The following is an 18,067-nucleotide window of genomic DNA, read 5'->3' as shown; positions in this document are numbered from 1 at the left end:
CTGAAAAAGGAGACTTTGAGACCTTAATTCAGACTCCCAGATCATAAAAATTCTACCAAGAAATTCTGCTATATTTTACTAGGTAGAGGAAGCCATGAAACCAATTGTTATCAACCCAGTGCTGATACTTTTAAAGCATCTGCATCTTTCTTTTCACCCCTTATTAGTTATGAATGTACACTAACTATTGCATTAAGCAGCGAATTTCTTGACCTCAAGAACTGCATAGTGCTCATCTCTGCATCCATCCCAGCATGGAATAATGTGTGTCATACAGTTAATATGAAAACAAAATGTTTTTACATAGATGAATACAGGAATAACTGTATGAGTGAATGATGAAGCCCCTTGAAATAATTTATCAGAGGCAGAGCAAACAGTGGATCTAAATGAGCTTGTTTTGGAATTTGGCTAGGACTATTCTTCATTACACACTACAGTGCCATTTATTACAAAACAATCGTCACCTCTGGCCCTCAGGCACTAAACATACACTGGACCCCATTGTTACCATCAAAACACCCCACACACTTCCAAACTCCCACCAACCCAAGTCAAGAAGTACTGCTCAAATCTGAGCTCTGGCTAGGATATAAGAAAACATGCCAGGCATTCTTTTTTTTTTTTTTTCTTTTTTCTTTCTTTTTTTTTTTGAGACAGAGCTTTCTCTTGTCACCCAGGCTGGAGTGCAATGGTGCAATCTCAGCTCACCGCAATCTTCGCCTCCTGGGTTCAAGCAGTTCTCCTGCCTCAGCCTCCCGAGTAGCTGGGATTACAGACGCATACCACCATACCCAGCTAATTTCTGTATTTCTAGTAGAAACCGAGGTTTCATCATGTTGGCCAGGCTGTCTTGAATTTCTGATCTCGTGATCTGCCCGCCTCGGCCTTCCAAAGTGCTGGAATTACAGGCGTGGAGCCCACCCATACCTGGCGAAAACCATCACCAGACTTATCAGATACAGGTGGGAATGATATGGAGCAAGTGACCAAGGTCCTGGCTTAAAGCTTAAAAGTAAGCAAGTGGCAATTTTAATAGTTATTTGGGAGTGAGGGGTATTAGATGCTGTGAGATCCTTCGGGGAAATAACCTACCTAATCAGAGGCTCTCCAATTTCTTCTGCTGTAACTTTTAGAGGTCTTAGAGGATAAATGAGATGATTCTTTTTAATGTGATACAAAATTTTAAGAGATTACTTTGCTGCTGTTGAAGGAAAGAATTATAGACAATTGAGAACACGAGTTTGCTCGAGGTTTAATGAGAAACCATCCTCCTCTGCCAGCAAGGAGATAAGTTTATAAGAGGCTGGTGTGGGGCTTGAGAAAGTGAAGAATTGTAAAATTTAACGAGGATTTTTCTTCTCCTTCCTGCTACAGTTGGTATTCATCAACGAATTACCTGCGTGTGGGACAGCACAGAGCCTGCGGGCAACCGAGGAGGCTTCCCAGCAGCTCTGAGCACTGCGGGCTCATCAGGAATGGGAATTTCTTGCTGAAGAAACAATGACCTTGACTAATGCGACAGAGAGTGGTGTTTAATTAAAGTTCCTGAAAGTAGACCCCAAGGAAGAGAAACTAATCGAAATAAATAAAATGGGAGGTCCCTCTCACTGACGTCTGTTGTGGGATCAAGCTTGAGTTGTTTTCTTAAAGCAGGAGATTCAAGCATTTCATAGGCCATTGAGTGCTGTCAAAGCCCGTTCACTCTACACTCGCCGAGGACACATCAACAGTCCAGTGGCAACGCCTCGTGGAGCCATCACTCAGCCTGACCAGTCGCTCCCATTTCTCCCTTTCTCGTGGAACCACCCCAGGGTGGTGTGAATTGAAGCAGCCAAAAAGCAATAAAGGAGAATAACAGGTGCTCCTTTCAAATAAATATTTCTTTGCTGTGCATATAAAACAATTCCAGGAAGTATTGTTGTGGTTTTGTTTTCTGAAAACCGTTTTTAGTGAAGTGGGCCCGCTTATTCTTTGAAGGCCAATACCTATGTAACCGACGATTGAGAGTTCCTGCCGGGCCGGCGTCAAGCCGTGTAATCGCCAGGCATTTGGACCGAGCAAGGCGCGGATCACGAGTTCAGGAGAACGAGCAGAGCCGATCGCGTAGCCTAACATGGTGAAACCCCGTCTCTACTAAAGAATACAAAAAACTAAGCCGGGCGAGGTGGGCGGGTGCCTGTTAGTCCCAGCTACTCGAGGCTGAGGCAGGAGAAACGGCCCATGAACCCAGGAGGCGCGAGCTTGCAGTGGGCTCAGATCCGGCCACTGCACTACAGCCTGGGCGACAGAGTAAGACTCCGTCTCAAAAAAAAAAAAAAAAAAAAAACAATTGAATTCCTTTATATTCTTGAGGTACACACTATAGTTCCAACCATAAAATTATTGTATGATAACTGCCTGTGAATCATGGGGTTGATAGGAACATGAAATTTCAAAAACTGCTGCTGCCTATCTAACTCTACAGTCTCCAGCAACATTTTCCAATGCATGCCTTTAAGGACATTAGTTCCAGGAGCTGCTGGTAGATACTACATGAAAAAGAAAAGGAGGAGAGAGAGAGATCTGTGTGCAAGAAAAGTGGAAAATTTTTAGTTAAATAGAGTTAAACAGGTTTTGTTACCACAGATGAATTGCCATGTTCCCACCTATAGTAGGTCTCTCCACTTGTTGAGGTCTCTTCCCCTTGACTAATTCAGGACACAGCTGTCCCCCATGCTTACACACTACCAATTTTCCCATCTTACTGTACTATTCCCCAGATAGCATCTTATATTTAAAAAAAAAAAAAAAAAAATCTTTTTCCCAAAGAAGAAGTCACTGCCCATTTCTTCCCATTGAGAGCTGTCTGAGTTCACTCTCCAATTCTACCCCTCCAAGTCTCCCTTCTATCCACTCTAATTTGGCGGTCATTCTCACCACATCATGGAAGCTGCTGTCTATGAAGTCCTGGATGATGTAAATCCAGTGGTCCATTACCTGTCTTTACCTTATTTCACCCACGACCCACATATGACACACTTGATCACTCCCCTTCCTGGAGTCTTTTGCTCAGCTTGGCCTCGAGGACTCCACACTCTGTAGGTTTTCCTCCTGCCTCAATGATACTTTCTCAATCTCCTCTTCTCCTTGACCTCTTCATGGGAGGGGCCCCACACTTGGTCTTGGCCCTCTCTATTTTTCTATTTATACTCCTTCCCATGGTAATATCTTAAAGTTCTAAATGCCATCAAAATGGGGGAGACTCCTAAATTAATAGATCCAGGTACATTGTCCCAGCCTCCTGAATAAATCCGCCTACTTAACATTTCCTTTGGATTCCTAAATGGCAACTAGACATGGCCAAAGCTGAGTTTCTATCCTTATCCTCCAAACCTCTACCCACAGTTTTTCTATCATAGTTAGAGATAATTCCAGCAATCCAGTTACTTGGACCAAAATAGGGGAATCTTCCTTGATGTCTCTCTATCACACACTCACAAAATCTTTTGGCAATTCTATTGCCTCTACTTCTTGAATGCAACCAAGAATCTGACCACTTTTTACCAGCTTCTCTGCTACCACACTGGACCAAACCACCATCATCTCTCACCTGGGTTATTACAACAGCCTTCTAAATGATTTCTCTGTCCCACATATACCCCTACAAGCTCTTTTCCACACAACGGCTTGAGCAAGATTTTTACAGTATAAGTCAGATGATGACATCACTCCTGCTCAAAACTCTCCGGCAGCCTTTTAATACCACTCCTATCACCTGCAACCACACAATCTATGATCAGCTCTTGGACTTCATCTCCCACCATCTCCCTTGTGCACTCTGCTCTCATGACTTTTCACACATACCCTAGGCCACTCCTACCACAGGGCCTTTTCATGGGGGGTTCCTCTGCCCTAGAACACACTACGCCTTGTGCTTCTGCATCCTGTCAAGTCTTTGTTAAAATGGTACCTTCCTGATAGGGTCTACCGCATCCACATTAACAATTCCATCTTCCCCTCCTAGTGTCCCTGACCCTGCTCATCCTATTTCCCAACTCCACGGCACTTCCTGCTTCCTATCATTCAATGCAATTGTCTTCTTAATTGTATTTGTGGCATCCCTGCTTCCCTGGACTGTAAGTCTCACCAGAGCAGGGATTTTTACCTATTATCTTTACTGATTCACCTATTTTCTTTACTGATTTACTTATTTTCTTTACTGATTTAGTCTAGAGACTAACAAATAGTACATAAATGTCATTGAATAAATTCATCAACTAATGAATATGTAGCTCATTTAGTAAGCTGGAGGAAACTACTAAAAAATGTTTAACAAATGTTGTCTACAGGACAAACCATGCTTTAGGATTTTTACTCAAGTGGCTGAGTTCTTTCAAGATCTCAGACTGTGTTTCAATCACTGCAGGAACTCTAAGCCCTCAAGAAAGGGAGACTTTGAAACTAGAGATAAAAGAAGGATGTAGCACAATGAGAAATCTCAAAGATTTAAATCTTTCAGAGAAGTAAAATACTTCTTCATCTTTCTCAGAGAAGTAAAACAATACTTCTGAGGAGTTATGTTGCAGTGTCCCAGTAGTAAAATAAGAGAGGTAATTCCATGACACCAGAATCATACCTGGGCATTCCACTCATTCCAAAGTTTTAGGCTGGAATGTTTCTCATACATCAGAATTTATCTTCAAGGGGTGAAAAAGATACGTCTCCATCCATGTCCCTCAATGCCTCCTTTCTAGCTCTCTTGCAATGTCCGTTAGCCATACACCATGATCAGTAGGAATTGATTTGTGTTGTTGTTGTTGTTGTTGTTGAGACAGAGTCTTGCTCTGTCGCCCAGGCTGGAGTGCAGTGGCACGATCTCGGCTCACTGCAAGCTCCACCTCCCGGGTTCACACCATTCTCCTGCCTCAGCCTCCCGAGTAGCTGGGACTACAGGCACCCGCCAGCACACCCGGCTAATTTTTTTGTATTTTTAGTAGAGATGGGGTTTCACCGTGTTAGCCAGGCTGGTCTCGATCTCCTGAGCTCGTGATCCGCCCGCCTCGGCCTCCCAAAGTGTTGGGATTACAAGCGTGAGCCACCGCGCCCGGCCGATCAGTAGGAATTGAAAACTGATTATTCAGGCCATTTCTAGCTTTCAATCAATACATTTGTAGGAGTGTATGCTGTTCTTCCCATCGTGCCTTCTTGGGAAATATCCTGTGTCAGAGTGGACAAACTAAACCCCCAGCCTCCTCCTGTGAACAGGAGCAGAGGGAATTGTCATCTTCCCATCCACGTAAGCACAACCCCCCTCTTTCATGGTGGAGATGATAGGATACTTTGGAGCTAGGAGACTGTCAGAATGCAGTAGATTTGAGGTTTGCCTTTAGAAAATGAGCATAATAAAACATTGACTTCTCTCAGTATCTAATACAGATCATTAATTCTCAGACCTCTCAGGTGTTTGAGCTGAGTATGAAGTGTTTGTGCATGACAACTAGCCAACAACAGCAGTTTCCTTAGGTTCTGCTCCTGCTGCTATCACCTCCAAGAAAAATGCTTTAGGAGCAGAAAATCACTGGTTGAAAATGTTCAAAGCCAAAAATATCATCACTTTGAAAAGAAAGAAAAGCTGTCATTTTACAAAGAAAGAAGTTAAGAGGCTTGCTACCAGTCTGCCTAATAAGGCAGCCCCTGAGTGCAAACGTCGCCTTAGTCTCTTTTTTGCTGACCTTTGGTTCGCTGCACCACACTAGGCTATCCCAAGATAAATTCAGTCAGGTGATCTTCAGCCTTTATCCTCCCACTGTGGGAAAGTTCTTCCTGTACCACCAGCATTTTCATAAAAAAATGTGTGGATGTGCTCTTGTGTATGCAGCATATCACTAGACAGGAAGGAGGGGTTAAGACATCAAGTCACCTGTCCTTACATGTGTGTCGCCCAGTCACCTAGAGAGGCAGTCCTGATTTCTGCTTGGTGGTCCACGGCTCTGCCCCAGTCAGGGGTGGGAGGTGCCATGAGTTGTTACTGGCAGTGTCTCGATGAAGGATGAGTACTTGTCCCTGTTCTCGTAACTAATAGAACACGCAAACCTGTCCCTTTAGTAGTGTAAGAAGGTGGTAACTTCCTGAGGCCCTGCAACAGAGCCAGCATACAGGGACTGCAAATGAATGACCTGTGTTATCCAGAGCCAGGCCAGCTGTGGGAGCAGGATGCTTATGAGAACAGTATGCACCATGAGGAAAGTAAGAAATCCAGGCTGAGCCCCGCAGCCCACAGCAATACGGCTCACCCTCCTTTGGTGAGCTTTGAAGTCTTTTCATTGTCTGACCCTGCCAAAGTGTCCAAGCTCACCCTCAGATTCACTGAGCCCCAGTCCGACCACAGCCTCCAGTCCCCTCTGCAAACATCCCCTGCCTGGCCTCCCTGATGGATGCTTTCATGCCTCCATCATGTCCCCTCCAAGTCCTCTTGTCCAGCTGCTCCAGCCCTTCACTGAGCTTCCCCTCTATTCCTGTAGATGTCACCAGCCAAATTACACAATTGAACTCCTAAATGTTCTCATATTACTTCATGGGTACCTAAGCCATGATCAAGGCCTGTATGGAATCCCTCGCCACCCTGCCCAGTATACAGCCTATGTCTAAGGATTTGCACTGCAGAGAAAATAACCTCTCTCAGTTTTCCCAAGGTTAGATAAATGGAGTCTTTTGTTGGACATGCACAGCCCTTGTGAATGTTATTCATCAAATTTATTTTAAGTGTATTTAAAACTATAGATGATGCCTGATGTCAAATTTAAAACTTCACTTGATTGTATTAACTCAACCATTATATTTCTTCTACCTGAAGATTACAAGCACATAAAAAAAATGAACCTTACAAAATTAAAAGTGGGTGGTAAACTTTTTTAACAGTGCTTTTGAAATGACCAGAGAAAACTCAGAGTTTTCTCTCCTCGGCTTGCCAAATGCAAGGCCCTTCTCACTGTCGGTGGTTCCAGCCCCAGGCTACTCACAGATCGCTGGTATGGCAGGGGTAAGGGGCCGCCTGAGTCTGTGCTGCTGGTTCCAGGACTTCCTGCCCAGTCTGCACCAAAATGATGGCTCTTTCGATCATGTCTTGCAGTGGGGCAAAGATGTAGTTATATTTGAATCCATCAGCTGGTAGATTCTGAGGGTGGAACTTCCAGGAAGGGTTTTTTACCACATCTGTTCGCATGCTGTATAACACATTGGTCCGGATTGTATATGAGACATGGGGTGGCAGTTTGACAGACTCTGATCTGAAGCTCTTGCCGAATAAGGAATTGTTGAAAATGATACCTAGTGGCAGAAAAGGAAAAGTAAAGCATTACCACACTGCAGGGAGTGGCTCTAACCATGTCTACACTGGGCAAGACAAGAGAGTTGCAGGAGCCTGAAACTCACAGCCCTCCACTCCTGCAGACACAGAGCCCGAGACCCCAGGGGCAAAGCTGACTTTCAGTCACACAGGCAATTGGTGGTAAGCCTAAACCAGGATCTCTTAATTCCCTGTCCAGTGCTGCTTTGTATTTTTCATAAAAGCAAACTGTGGTATAATCAACACAAAGAAATTATTTGTTAGATGTTTTTTGCAGAGATTTCTTCTCTTGATTGCAGATGTTAACTCAATGTGCAGAATCCATCTCTTCGGGGTTACTTATCATTCATAACTTAAATACATGGATTCTATTTTATGCCACATGGATTCTTTGAATTGCATGCATAAAGCCTATTACAGCTAAATCATGTCCCCTACTAAATTCATATGTAGAAGTCCTAACCCCCAGTACCTCAGAATGTGACTATATTTGGAGATAACATTTAAAGAGTAATCAAGTTAAAATGAGGGCCATTAGGGTGCACCCTAACTCAGTATGCAGGTGTCTTCATAAAAAGAGGGAAACTTAAACTCAGAGAAATACATAGAGGGAAGATGAGGTGCAGCAACCCAGGGAGAAGATGGCCACCTACAAGCCAATGACAGGGGCCTAGAGAAGATCCTCTCCTCATAGCCTGCAGGAAAAACCAGTGGATGTCTCCATCTGGAATATTTAGCTTCCAGAACTCTGAGACAATAAAATTCTCTTGTTTTAGTCTGCGATACTTTGTCACAGCAACCTTAACAAACTAATAGAAAACTTCTATTAAAAATAATTAAATGTGTATTCCAAAGGAATACGAGAACATCACCATATTTATCTTGAATGGGTGAACAATTAAATAATGGAGGAGAGTTGACCATTGCCTGCTCTCCGCCCCAACCAGGATATCAAGATACTCTGATCAAAGTAAAGGTGATGCAGGAAATTAGAGTATAATTTTAATCAGGAATAATATAACTTATGAAGTGAGATTTAACCAGAACATGATGTCATAAAATGGTAAAATCAGATGCAGTAAATAGCAATGGTCCTAGGATGGTGAAAATGTTATTGGTCACTATGGCATAAGGTACAACTTTTTATTAACCAAGGCAAATATTTCTGTTTTATTTTATGTTTTATCTAAGGCAATTAGTTCTGCTTTATTTTATGTTTTATCTGGAAAGGACTTCTTTTCTTTCTGAGCTATCGTAAGACACCTTTAGGGAGAAACTCCCAAAATGACAACTTACAGGAGTTGGCACCTTGTTGAACGTATTTTTTCATTGAGTACTTACTGGCCAAGAAGCTGTTCTGCTGCAAGAGTTCATGTGCTTTAGTCTCCAGGATGTCGACAGACTGCACAGCCTGGAAACGGTTCAGCGCCACGCAGGAAGAGAGATTGACCAAGATGCTGCCCAAGAAACGGAAGTGTCCAGCGCCTGCGTGGTTAAACATCTCATCCAGCAGCCCTCCTGAGGAAAGTGAACAGATTAGGACAGATCAACTTCTGTTTCTTCCCAGTGCTTACCGCTCATATAGTGGAGATTGTGCAAATGAATTTGAAAATGAATATGAATTCTTCCACTAAAAATTGCTCAAAAGAGTCAAATTTTGGTCATATGTGAAATTTGCCATTTACTTGCTGAGTGTAAAGTCTCCCCTTTTATACGCATGTTCTGTAACACTGATACTTACATGTACATGAGGGAAAAAAAAACAGTTAAAGCACAAAGGGTAATAAATACAGCAGCCTAAGGAAACACAGTTGGAGACAACCGGATAAACATCAGAGGGAAAGTCTACATGTGATAGGAAAGACCCTGTCATGGAGAGCTCAGGGAAAAAAAGTTTCAGCCTGGAGTCAAGTAATTCTAAAAAAAAAACATGCCTTCCCTGAAGCAGTCATTTTGGGAAGGTCATTTTATTACATTAATTTTGCAAAAGCAATTATCAAGGAGCATTGACACCGAGGAAACCAAATCCTTGTATAGCCTCTGTCCTGGATCTGTGCATTGGAAATGGAAATAGAGCAGCAGAGTAAAGTAGCAACACCTTGGCTATGAATGCTGACATCAAACATTTTCAGGGCAAAAGACTGAGGCTATCTCAGTATTTTCACTCTGGTTTCAGGAAGGAGCTAGAAAAACCAAATGATCTAGAACAAGGCAGCGTGGGAATGCCCAGAACATGACCTCAAGAAGGAAAGCAGCGGGAAGGATGGCAGAGTTCATGGGTGGTAGAGCTGTATGGGGAACCAAGCTGATCAAGTTTGTTCTGCAGGAGGCCCTGCCAGCAGAAGATGCCCAGGGCCACCCAATCACATCAGGTGAGGCAAATGTGCCTTCACCTTCGGTGGTACAAGAGGAAGTGATCCTGGTCATCGAGTTGGTGTGATGGTCACAGCAAAGGAGTCTCCACCCACCCTAGGATCCACTCCTTAATGAGATCAAGGGCTTGTTTTTTTTTTTTTTTTTTTTCCGCTCAGGACTTTATCAAGAAAATTTAAAATTAATTGAGAAAACTGAACACACCTGAAAGCATATCAGTGTGTTTTAGAAACCCACAATGTGCACAAAACACACAGCAAATTATAAAACTCTGTAGACAAAATCATTGTGGGACAGTTGTCGGTTGCCAATGATCACTTTCTCAGCTATGGGAGCTACTTAATCCAGTCTCAAGCAGTGGGGAGACCTCAGCTTCTGACACATAATCCTCTCAAAAAGCTCTCCTAAAGGAGCTCGGTTACAACTAGCCTCCACCCAACCCCAAATCTATCAGATTGACCAGAACCATCCACTGTCCGGGAAATACCAAGTCAGAAAGAAATGCAAGCATGTTTAGAATCTTCCAAGATCAGGCTTACAAATTCATATGACACTTAATATTTCTTGGACCTTTTACTTGTACCAAAGAATATGACGTACTTTGGGACAAGTGTTGAATGACTAACATTGCAGTTCTATGTTATTCTGCTATTGAATATACAAATGCATTCTCTATCCAACAATGTTTGTTGATGGTGATTCCTGGGAATGTTACAGAGAAGGGATCCCAATCCATACTCCAAGAGAGGGTTCCTGGATCTCATGCAAGAAAGAATTCAGGGTGAGTCCGCAGTGCAAAGCAAAAGCAAGTTTATTAAGAAAGTAAAGTGGTGAAAGAACAGCCGCTCCATAGACAGAGTAGGATGGACGTTCCCAAAAGTAAGAGGAGGAACACATCCACCCCAGGTACAATGCTTGCAGATATGGGGAAATATGTCCTACTGTAAGAGTTTGTGATAAAGGATTAATTTTCTCAATTACCATATTTTGCAAGAATTGATGTAATTCAGAATGCTCTTGTTCTCCAGATATCAGGATATCTGGACACACCCAAGTCTAGGGCTGTTTCATAAACATTATTAATTTGTTCCCTAACTGTAAACATCTGGAGGCTAGGAATGCCTAACTTTCTGAGAATGCAGCCCAGCAAGTCTCAGCCTCATTTTCCTAGCCCTCACTCGAAATGGGGTCACTCTGGTTCCAACACCTCTGACAAGCACACTGTAATATTCTACACCAGACTTCGAAGTGTGCAGCTAGGAAATATTCGGGGGAACCTCAGCCCTTGACTTTGTTCTTCTCTTCTGTGGTCTGGGGGCAGCCTCTGCCTGCAGGTCCCATCACTTGCCCTCCATTGTATGATGACAGACAACAATCTATACCTGGCCCTGTGTGCAGGCACTGCTTCCTGCTGGCCCTCGTGTATCTCACTGATCTCCTGAATGCTCAGCTTTCCAAATGACAGTCAGCTGCTCCCTGTGCTCACTTCCACTCTCCATCAAAGCTTGGAGCCTACCTGCCATCCCAGGCATTTGTCCCCAAACACGGCAGCATCAGTCCCCACTGATGGCTGCCTCTGTGTCTCATGCTCACTTCCCTCCTCTACTGGTTTCCCTGCTCCCAGATCGTCCTGGCTTCCAAGGTTTCTGGATTAAGTCTGGACATTGCTTGCTTGGCACCCTGCCCAGGTTTGAAAGGGGTGTTGGGGCTCTGTAAAGGGGGGCCAGTCCTGAACAAGAAATTACATCAAGATCCATCTCCATCATCCTGAGGTCTGTAGAAAAATCAGTTGACATGCCCTAACCTCAACTTCTTCCCTGGTAAGGAAAGATTAGTTTCCACCCACCAACTTCAGATGGCTGAGAACATGTAAGCTTCCAAACAACATCAAGGAGTGTCGGGCTCCTTCTGCCCTTCATCCCCTCAACCTGCATTGCACAGTTTCTCAAAGAAAAGACTGTTCTTATGTTGTAACTGCTGTTATTATGTTCCAGTAATTTTCAGATCTCAGGCCAAGACATGAGTGTAAGGATTTGGGAAGACTGGATTTCTGATAATTAAGCTTTTGCTAATTATCTACAATAATAGTGAAGTGTCATTGTATGAGTGTCAGTCTTGTGCCAGGTACAATTCTGGGCACTTCTGTATTGTCTCACTGAATCCTTATATCCATAGGGAATTACTAGTGGAATGTTCATTTTAAAGTATAGGAATTAAGGGACAAAGAGTATAAGCAACCAGTAAGTTTCAACACCATGATTCAAACACATGCCATCTAGCTTTGGGGTCCCCCTTCTTACAAATACACCAGGCTGCATTTATATTGAGTGGAACCACATTAAGCTTCTGCTTACTGTGTGTCAAAAATATCCAAACATCAGGAATTCCAGACAGCCCTGCCTAACACATAGTAGAATTACATGATCTGGAATTCAAAGAATTGGGTTATTGATTTCACAGAATATTGTAGTGCCTTGAAAAAGCCAGTCTCTAAGCCTGAGATTTATCATCTATTTTAGAAAGAATGAAAATCTTGGTACTGTTTTCCAGAGAGAGTTAAAAAATATAACAAAGGCATAAAGGCATTTAGTAAACTCTAAAGCAGAAAATCAATTAACTATTGCCTTCAGAGCTCTCACACACATCTCATAGAAATCCTCCCATAATTCCCAATTTGGTAGAGCCTGAAGGACCTGGTTAAGTTAAGACCATCAAACTGAATTCATAGAAGAATAAAACAAGCTCACTGGAAAAATCAGTGAGAAGAAAATAGCTCAAGCCAGAGTTTTCAAATCGCATCAATAGCAGAAACATGTAATTGCACAGCAGTTTTCATTTCTCATTTAGTTTTATAGTCAACACTTTCTAAGGTTTAAGGCAGAAAAGGACCTTTGGTGTTTGGATGACACAATCAAAGAAGAGCTAGAAGGATCCACAGCGTCGCGTTTTCTGCCTCAGAGTGTCATGAGTTCCCCAAGTTCCCCAACTGGGACACAGCATCTCAGAGTTCCTTGGAAAAGTTCTGAGCCTTTGAGCCACTGCAAGGCACACCAGTGAGGCCTTTCCCTCGGCACTGACATGGAAGGATTAGAGGGTGGCTAGCAGTCTGGTCCAGCCCACCTCACTCAACAAGAGGTCATGTGGTTTGGTTTAAAGAATTTATCTTGGCATGGTGCCCATTTGGCCTGGAGATGGGGACACAGGATCTCCACCACCTACTGGGCCTTGTGGACAAATGGGTCAGATGGAGTTGGGTGTCTGCCCACCACCTCTCGGTGGGCATCTGAAGCTGTTTAATCCTTGTGCTCTTCATGAAAGGGAAATGATAATCATCTGCTCAATGGTCTTTTTCCAAAGATGAAGTAGAATAACATGTAACATGCTTGACACTGTGTCTGGCACATAGAGAGCACTCAATAACTATTTCCTAGTATCACAGTTATTAATACACTATGTAAAGTTGTTTTCAGTAGAGGAGCAGACAAACTCCACTGTCTTTATTCTGCTCTAAGACTCCAACAATCAGTTCAGGTAACACAGCACAATCAAAGCAATGTCCTGTGTGGTAGGGGAATTTCCAGATTTCCAGCCCCACCCCCACCCAACCAAAATGAAACACTCAGCACCCCAGTTTATCTGCTGTGGGAATACAGAGGGCCAGGGCTGGACAGCTGGCCTGGACTGGCTGTTGCGGAGCCAGGGCTGACACCAGCAGTTCTTAATATTTCTTGTCTGCTTTCTCTATTTCCTTCTCTAAGATGGCACCATATCTCTGAACCAGCCCTTGGCTGATGACTCCAGCAGACTGTGCTGATAGTGCCTTGTTGCATTGCACTTCTCAAGCTACTCCACCCAGGGAGAAGGGTGGATACAAGGGTGTGCAAGAAGAAGACAGGATCCTGGATGAGCCTTGAGAAGGTGAAAATTCCATGAAATAACTGATTTTTGTGTGTGAAAATGTTATATTGTACTAGTCTACTCATTTGTTTTAGTATAAAATTATGTCTCATTGCCCTCAAAATGTTGCTGCAAAAGTGATTCCTTTGGACATTTCATCATGTTTACGCCATGATTTTCCATGGGCTCTGGAACGCTGCCTAGCACCTGCTAGAAGTACTGAGGTCTCAGGTTCTGGAGATAGCAGTGCTGTGAAATGCTACTGTAATGACTGGTATTTACGGGGTATGCAATTGCTGTGATGAAAACTCCCTTGAGGGTTCTTCTGATGTCTAAATAATGTGGGTATGAGGCTAAACTTGGATATTCTTATGGGCAATTATAGCCCTGGGAGGCATCAAAAAGCAAGACCCACAAAAGACATGGGCTGGGGTAACCTGGTTTGGGAGCATAGAAGTGGCATTGACCCCTGCTGTCACTGCTCCAGGAGTGCAGGTCACTGTTGTTGCAAAGCTGACAAGACATGGCTTTGCTCCCATGGCAATTGCACTATTTATCTTGTTTTGCATTAGATAGTTATTTAATCTGTAAAAGTTTCACTTTCTTCATCTGTAGCGTAAGAAAAGGAAAATTACCCATGAAATTTTTGTGAAAAGTAAATGTAGTTGAAGTTTATATATACACTATAACCTGATTTACAGTAAGTGCTAACTATTATCATGTAACAGCTATAAGGAGAGAGCAAGGCTCCAACTAAATATCTTTAATTAATTTTTCTGCATGAAAGTAAGCAGAACAGCTAGAAAATAGAAAACCAAAGAGTATATTGTGCATTGTGGGGGGGCTTTATTTTAATGGAGAAGTGGAGATTGTTAAATTTTGCAGTGTAGGGCAAACTGGAGACATTTTTCTACTGCATCTGTATGTTGCTGACCATTTGTTATTTGGAATAGGCTGCACTATAAGCTTGCCTAGTAAGCGTGGTTAGACAATTTAAATGCATAAAATGGCAGATGTTAAACACAGTGAAGAGTGACTTGGTCTCACGATAGTGTGACTTTCATTATCTTCCAGTAGCAGAATCGAAACTGCTTTGGAGAAGGCTTTAAGCTTTCTTATCATGCATGTAATTGGAAAACAAAGATATATCTTACAGCCATGCATCACTTAAACATGAGGATGCATTCTGAGAAATGCAGCATAAAAAGGCAGCATTAGGCAATTTCATTGTGTGTAAACATCACAGAGTGGACTTACACAATCCTAGATGTTACAACCTACTGCACACCTAGCTGTATAGCCTAGCCTGTTGCTCCTACAAACCTGCACAGAATGTTATTGTACTGAATACTGTAGGCAATTGTAACATGATGTTAAGTATTTGTTTATCTAAAATATCTAAACATAGAAAAGGTATAATAAAAATATGATATGAAAGATTTTATATGGTATTAAATGATACACTTTATGAGAGTACTCACCAGTAAAGCCTGCAGGCTGGAAGTTGCTCTGATGAGGCAGTGAGTGGTGAGTGAATGTGAAGGTCTAGGGCATTACCATACACCACTCTACACTTTATAAACGCTGTATATTTAAGCTACACTAAATTTATTCTTTAAATTTTCTTCAAAATAAATTAAACTTAGATTACTGTAATTTTACGCTTTATACACTTTTAATTTTTTAACTTTTGACCCTTTTGTAATCATACTTAGTTTAAAATACAAAACACATTCTATAGCTGTACAAAATATTTTCCTTATATCTTTATTCTTTGAGCTAGCTTGTTTTATTTTAGGTATTTTTTTTTTCTTTTAAGTTTTTTTGTTAAAACTAACACACAAAACCACACATTAGCCTAGGCCTACACAGGGTCATTATCATCAATATCACTTTCTTCCACCTCTACCTCTTGTCCCACTGGCAGGAGGTCTTCAGGGCACTAACACACATAGAGCTGTCATCTCCTATGCTAGCAATGGATTTTTCTAGATACCTCCTGAGGGACCTATTTGAGGCTGCTTTACACTTAACTCATATATATATACACACATATATACACACAGACATATATGTACATATATACACATATATATATGAAATACACTCCAAATTGAATTAAATACATATGCCAATAACATAGTAGTTGTATTATGATGATCAAGTATTACGTGCTGTACATAATTGTATGTGCTAGACTTTTATATGACTGGCAGTTCTGTAGGTTTGTTTCCACCAGCATCCCCACAAACAAGTGAGTAATGTGTTGCTCTACAATGTGATGACGGCTACGAAGTCACTAGGCAGTAGGAATTTTCAGCTCATTATGACTTTATAGGAACATCATCATATGCAGATCAATGTTGACTAAAACATTATTATGTGGCATTAATTACAAATTAGAAAAGCAGCTCCACACAAAAACTCTTAGGTCTTAGGACACTGGGCAGATCTCCCTCCTCTGGGAAGAAAGAAGCAATATCCTTGTTGGGTAACAGTTCCTGCACAATGGACTAGATATAATAAAAATAAAAATGTGGTCTAGTATTGACTGCATGTTCTATCACTTTGGAGACCTCGACTACGCTCCCCAACCTAAATGATGAGGGCACTGCTATGTGAGAAAGATGGATTACAGAGGACAGGACACGAATGGGCAAAACCCCTGGTAAGAGTCCTATAGTCACGGCTCTTATTGGGTCGCTTCGTCTCACAGTATACAGTAAAAATGGGCCAAGAAAAACACACAGGGCCCATGGAACAAGAGGCATGGTAAAGATACACAGGCTACTTTAAGTCTGAAAGGGCCAAAACAATACTAAGGTTCACATATAGGTTGACATAAAACAACATAGTACAAAATTCTACAGTAATGTGGGGCCAAGCTCAAGAGAGTAACACAAGCTGATGATTGCTCCTGATTCAGTGTATACACCTGAGGACCCTAGACATGGCAGGCATCAGCCAAAACAGACCAGAGGATTTAACATTCCAGTATGTCTCCTCCTGACATTTGTTTTCAAGAGGTGACTCCATCCTATTTCTCTAAATGAGAGTTTATCAAGCTAGGTCCTACAGACACTTTGGGCCCATAATTCTTTGTTGTGGAGGGCTGCTCTGTGCAGTGTAGGATGTTTAGCAATACCCCTAGCCTCTACCTGTTAGGTGGCAGTAGCTATGACCAGCTGTGACAACCAAAAATATCTCCAGACATAACCAAACATCCCTTGGAGGACAAAATCATCCTCAGTTGGGAACTACTAATGTGAACTGAGTCACAATAACTTCTACTCACCATAACACTTTCAGTCTGCTTTTAATGCCTCGCTCATAATGTCACCAAATTTTAAAGCAAACCCTCCAACATTAAAGAGAGAACTCAAAATAAACAAATAGAAAACAGTAATAGTAATTTTAACATAAACTAAAGTTATAATAGTATTATTTTTATAGAGAGGTGAAAATATCAAAGAAACGATGACAAGAAAACTCTCCTTAATTGAAGAGCCATCGTCTTCAGATTGAAAGGCCATACTGAGGAAACCCCCACTTAGAGTAATGGAAGACAACATGGGGCAGATGAAGTTTCCTGCCAAGAACAATCAGGAAATATGAATGACCTTTTAAAAATCTATATAAAGACTTTAGTTTAAAAGTTTAAAAAAGTCTACACATTGGGTACAGTGTACACTGCTCAGGTGATGGCTGCACTAAAATCTCAGAAAGCACCACTAAAGAACTTACCCATGTAACCAACCACCACCTGTTCCCCAAAACCCTATTTAAATTTAAAAAAAGAAAGAAAATCCATATAAAGACTTTAAAGAAGTACCAAGGCAGCAAAAGCTCAAAGGTCAGAGATGCAAGAGAAAACGGAACCTTGGGAAGCCTGGTATTTGGTCCTGCTAAAAACTGAGAGGCTGAGTCGCCAGTGGTCCATGGGACTTTGAACTCAGGATCTACATGGTCCCTAATTGATATCAGCTTTATAGGTGAGACCCCCCACCCCACCCAAATAGGGCATCTAACCAGGAGTACAGGAAACTGGAAATTTCCCTACTAAGGCTGAAGTCTACCTCCATCAATCCACTCAATCCCCAACTGGATTAGGAGAACATGGCCCTGCCCTAGCTCTCTCCCAGAAGCCGGAAAATAACATTATCTAGAGGAAGATAGCACTATCAGGAGACTCAAATTTATTTCTACAATTTTCCATTTATAACATCTGGTTTCAATTTTCTTAATCCTTAATCTTCCTGGAGACAAGGCAAGAAAAATAACCAAAAAACAAGAGAAAAATAGACTTAAAAAATATCCACAAAAGACAAGTATTAAAGCTCACAACATGCACTTCCAAAATGTGAGTATTGTGCCCAAAATTAGATGAAAATAGACTTTCACCAGGGAGCTAAACACTATTTTAAAATAATAAAATTTAAAATTTTTTTTTTTTTTTTTTTTTTTTTTTTT

General features: G+C 41.9%; 1 protein-coding gene across 1 annotated transcript in view; it reads right to left on the bottom strand.

Moving 5' to 3' along the window:
• Positions 1 to 18,067, bottom strand: part of ABCA13 (ATP binding cassette subfamily A member 13) — a 503,546-nt gene that overhangs the window by 313,034 nt on the left and 172,445 nt on the right. The window contains 2 exon segments of the mRNA XM_017868548.1: positions 7,002 to 7,308; positions 8,669 to 8,845. Coding sequence (XP_017724037.1) covers positions 7,002 to 7,308; positions 8,669 to 8,845 — 484 coding nt within the window.

Source organism: Rhinopithecus bieti, unplaced genomic scaffold, assembly GCF_001698545.2.
Source record: "Rhinopithecus bieti isolate Rb0 unplaced genomic scaffold, ASM169854v2 scaffold_3527, whole genome shotgun sequence".
Lineage (NCBI taxonomy): Eukaryota > Metazoa > Chordata > Mammalia > Primates > Cercopithecidae > Rhinopithecus > Rhinopithecus bieti.
Note: the sequence above shows the minus strand (reverse complement) of the source record. Positions and strands in the feature narration are given on the sequence as shown.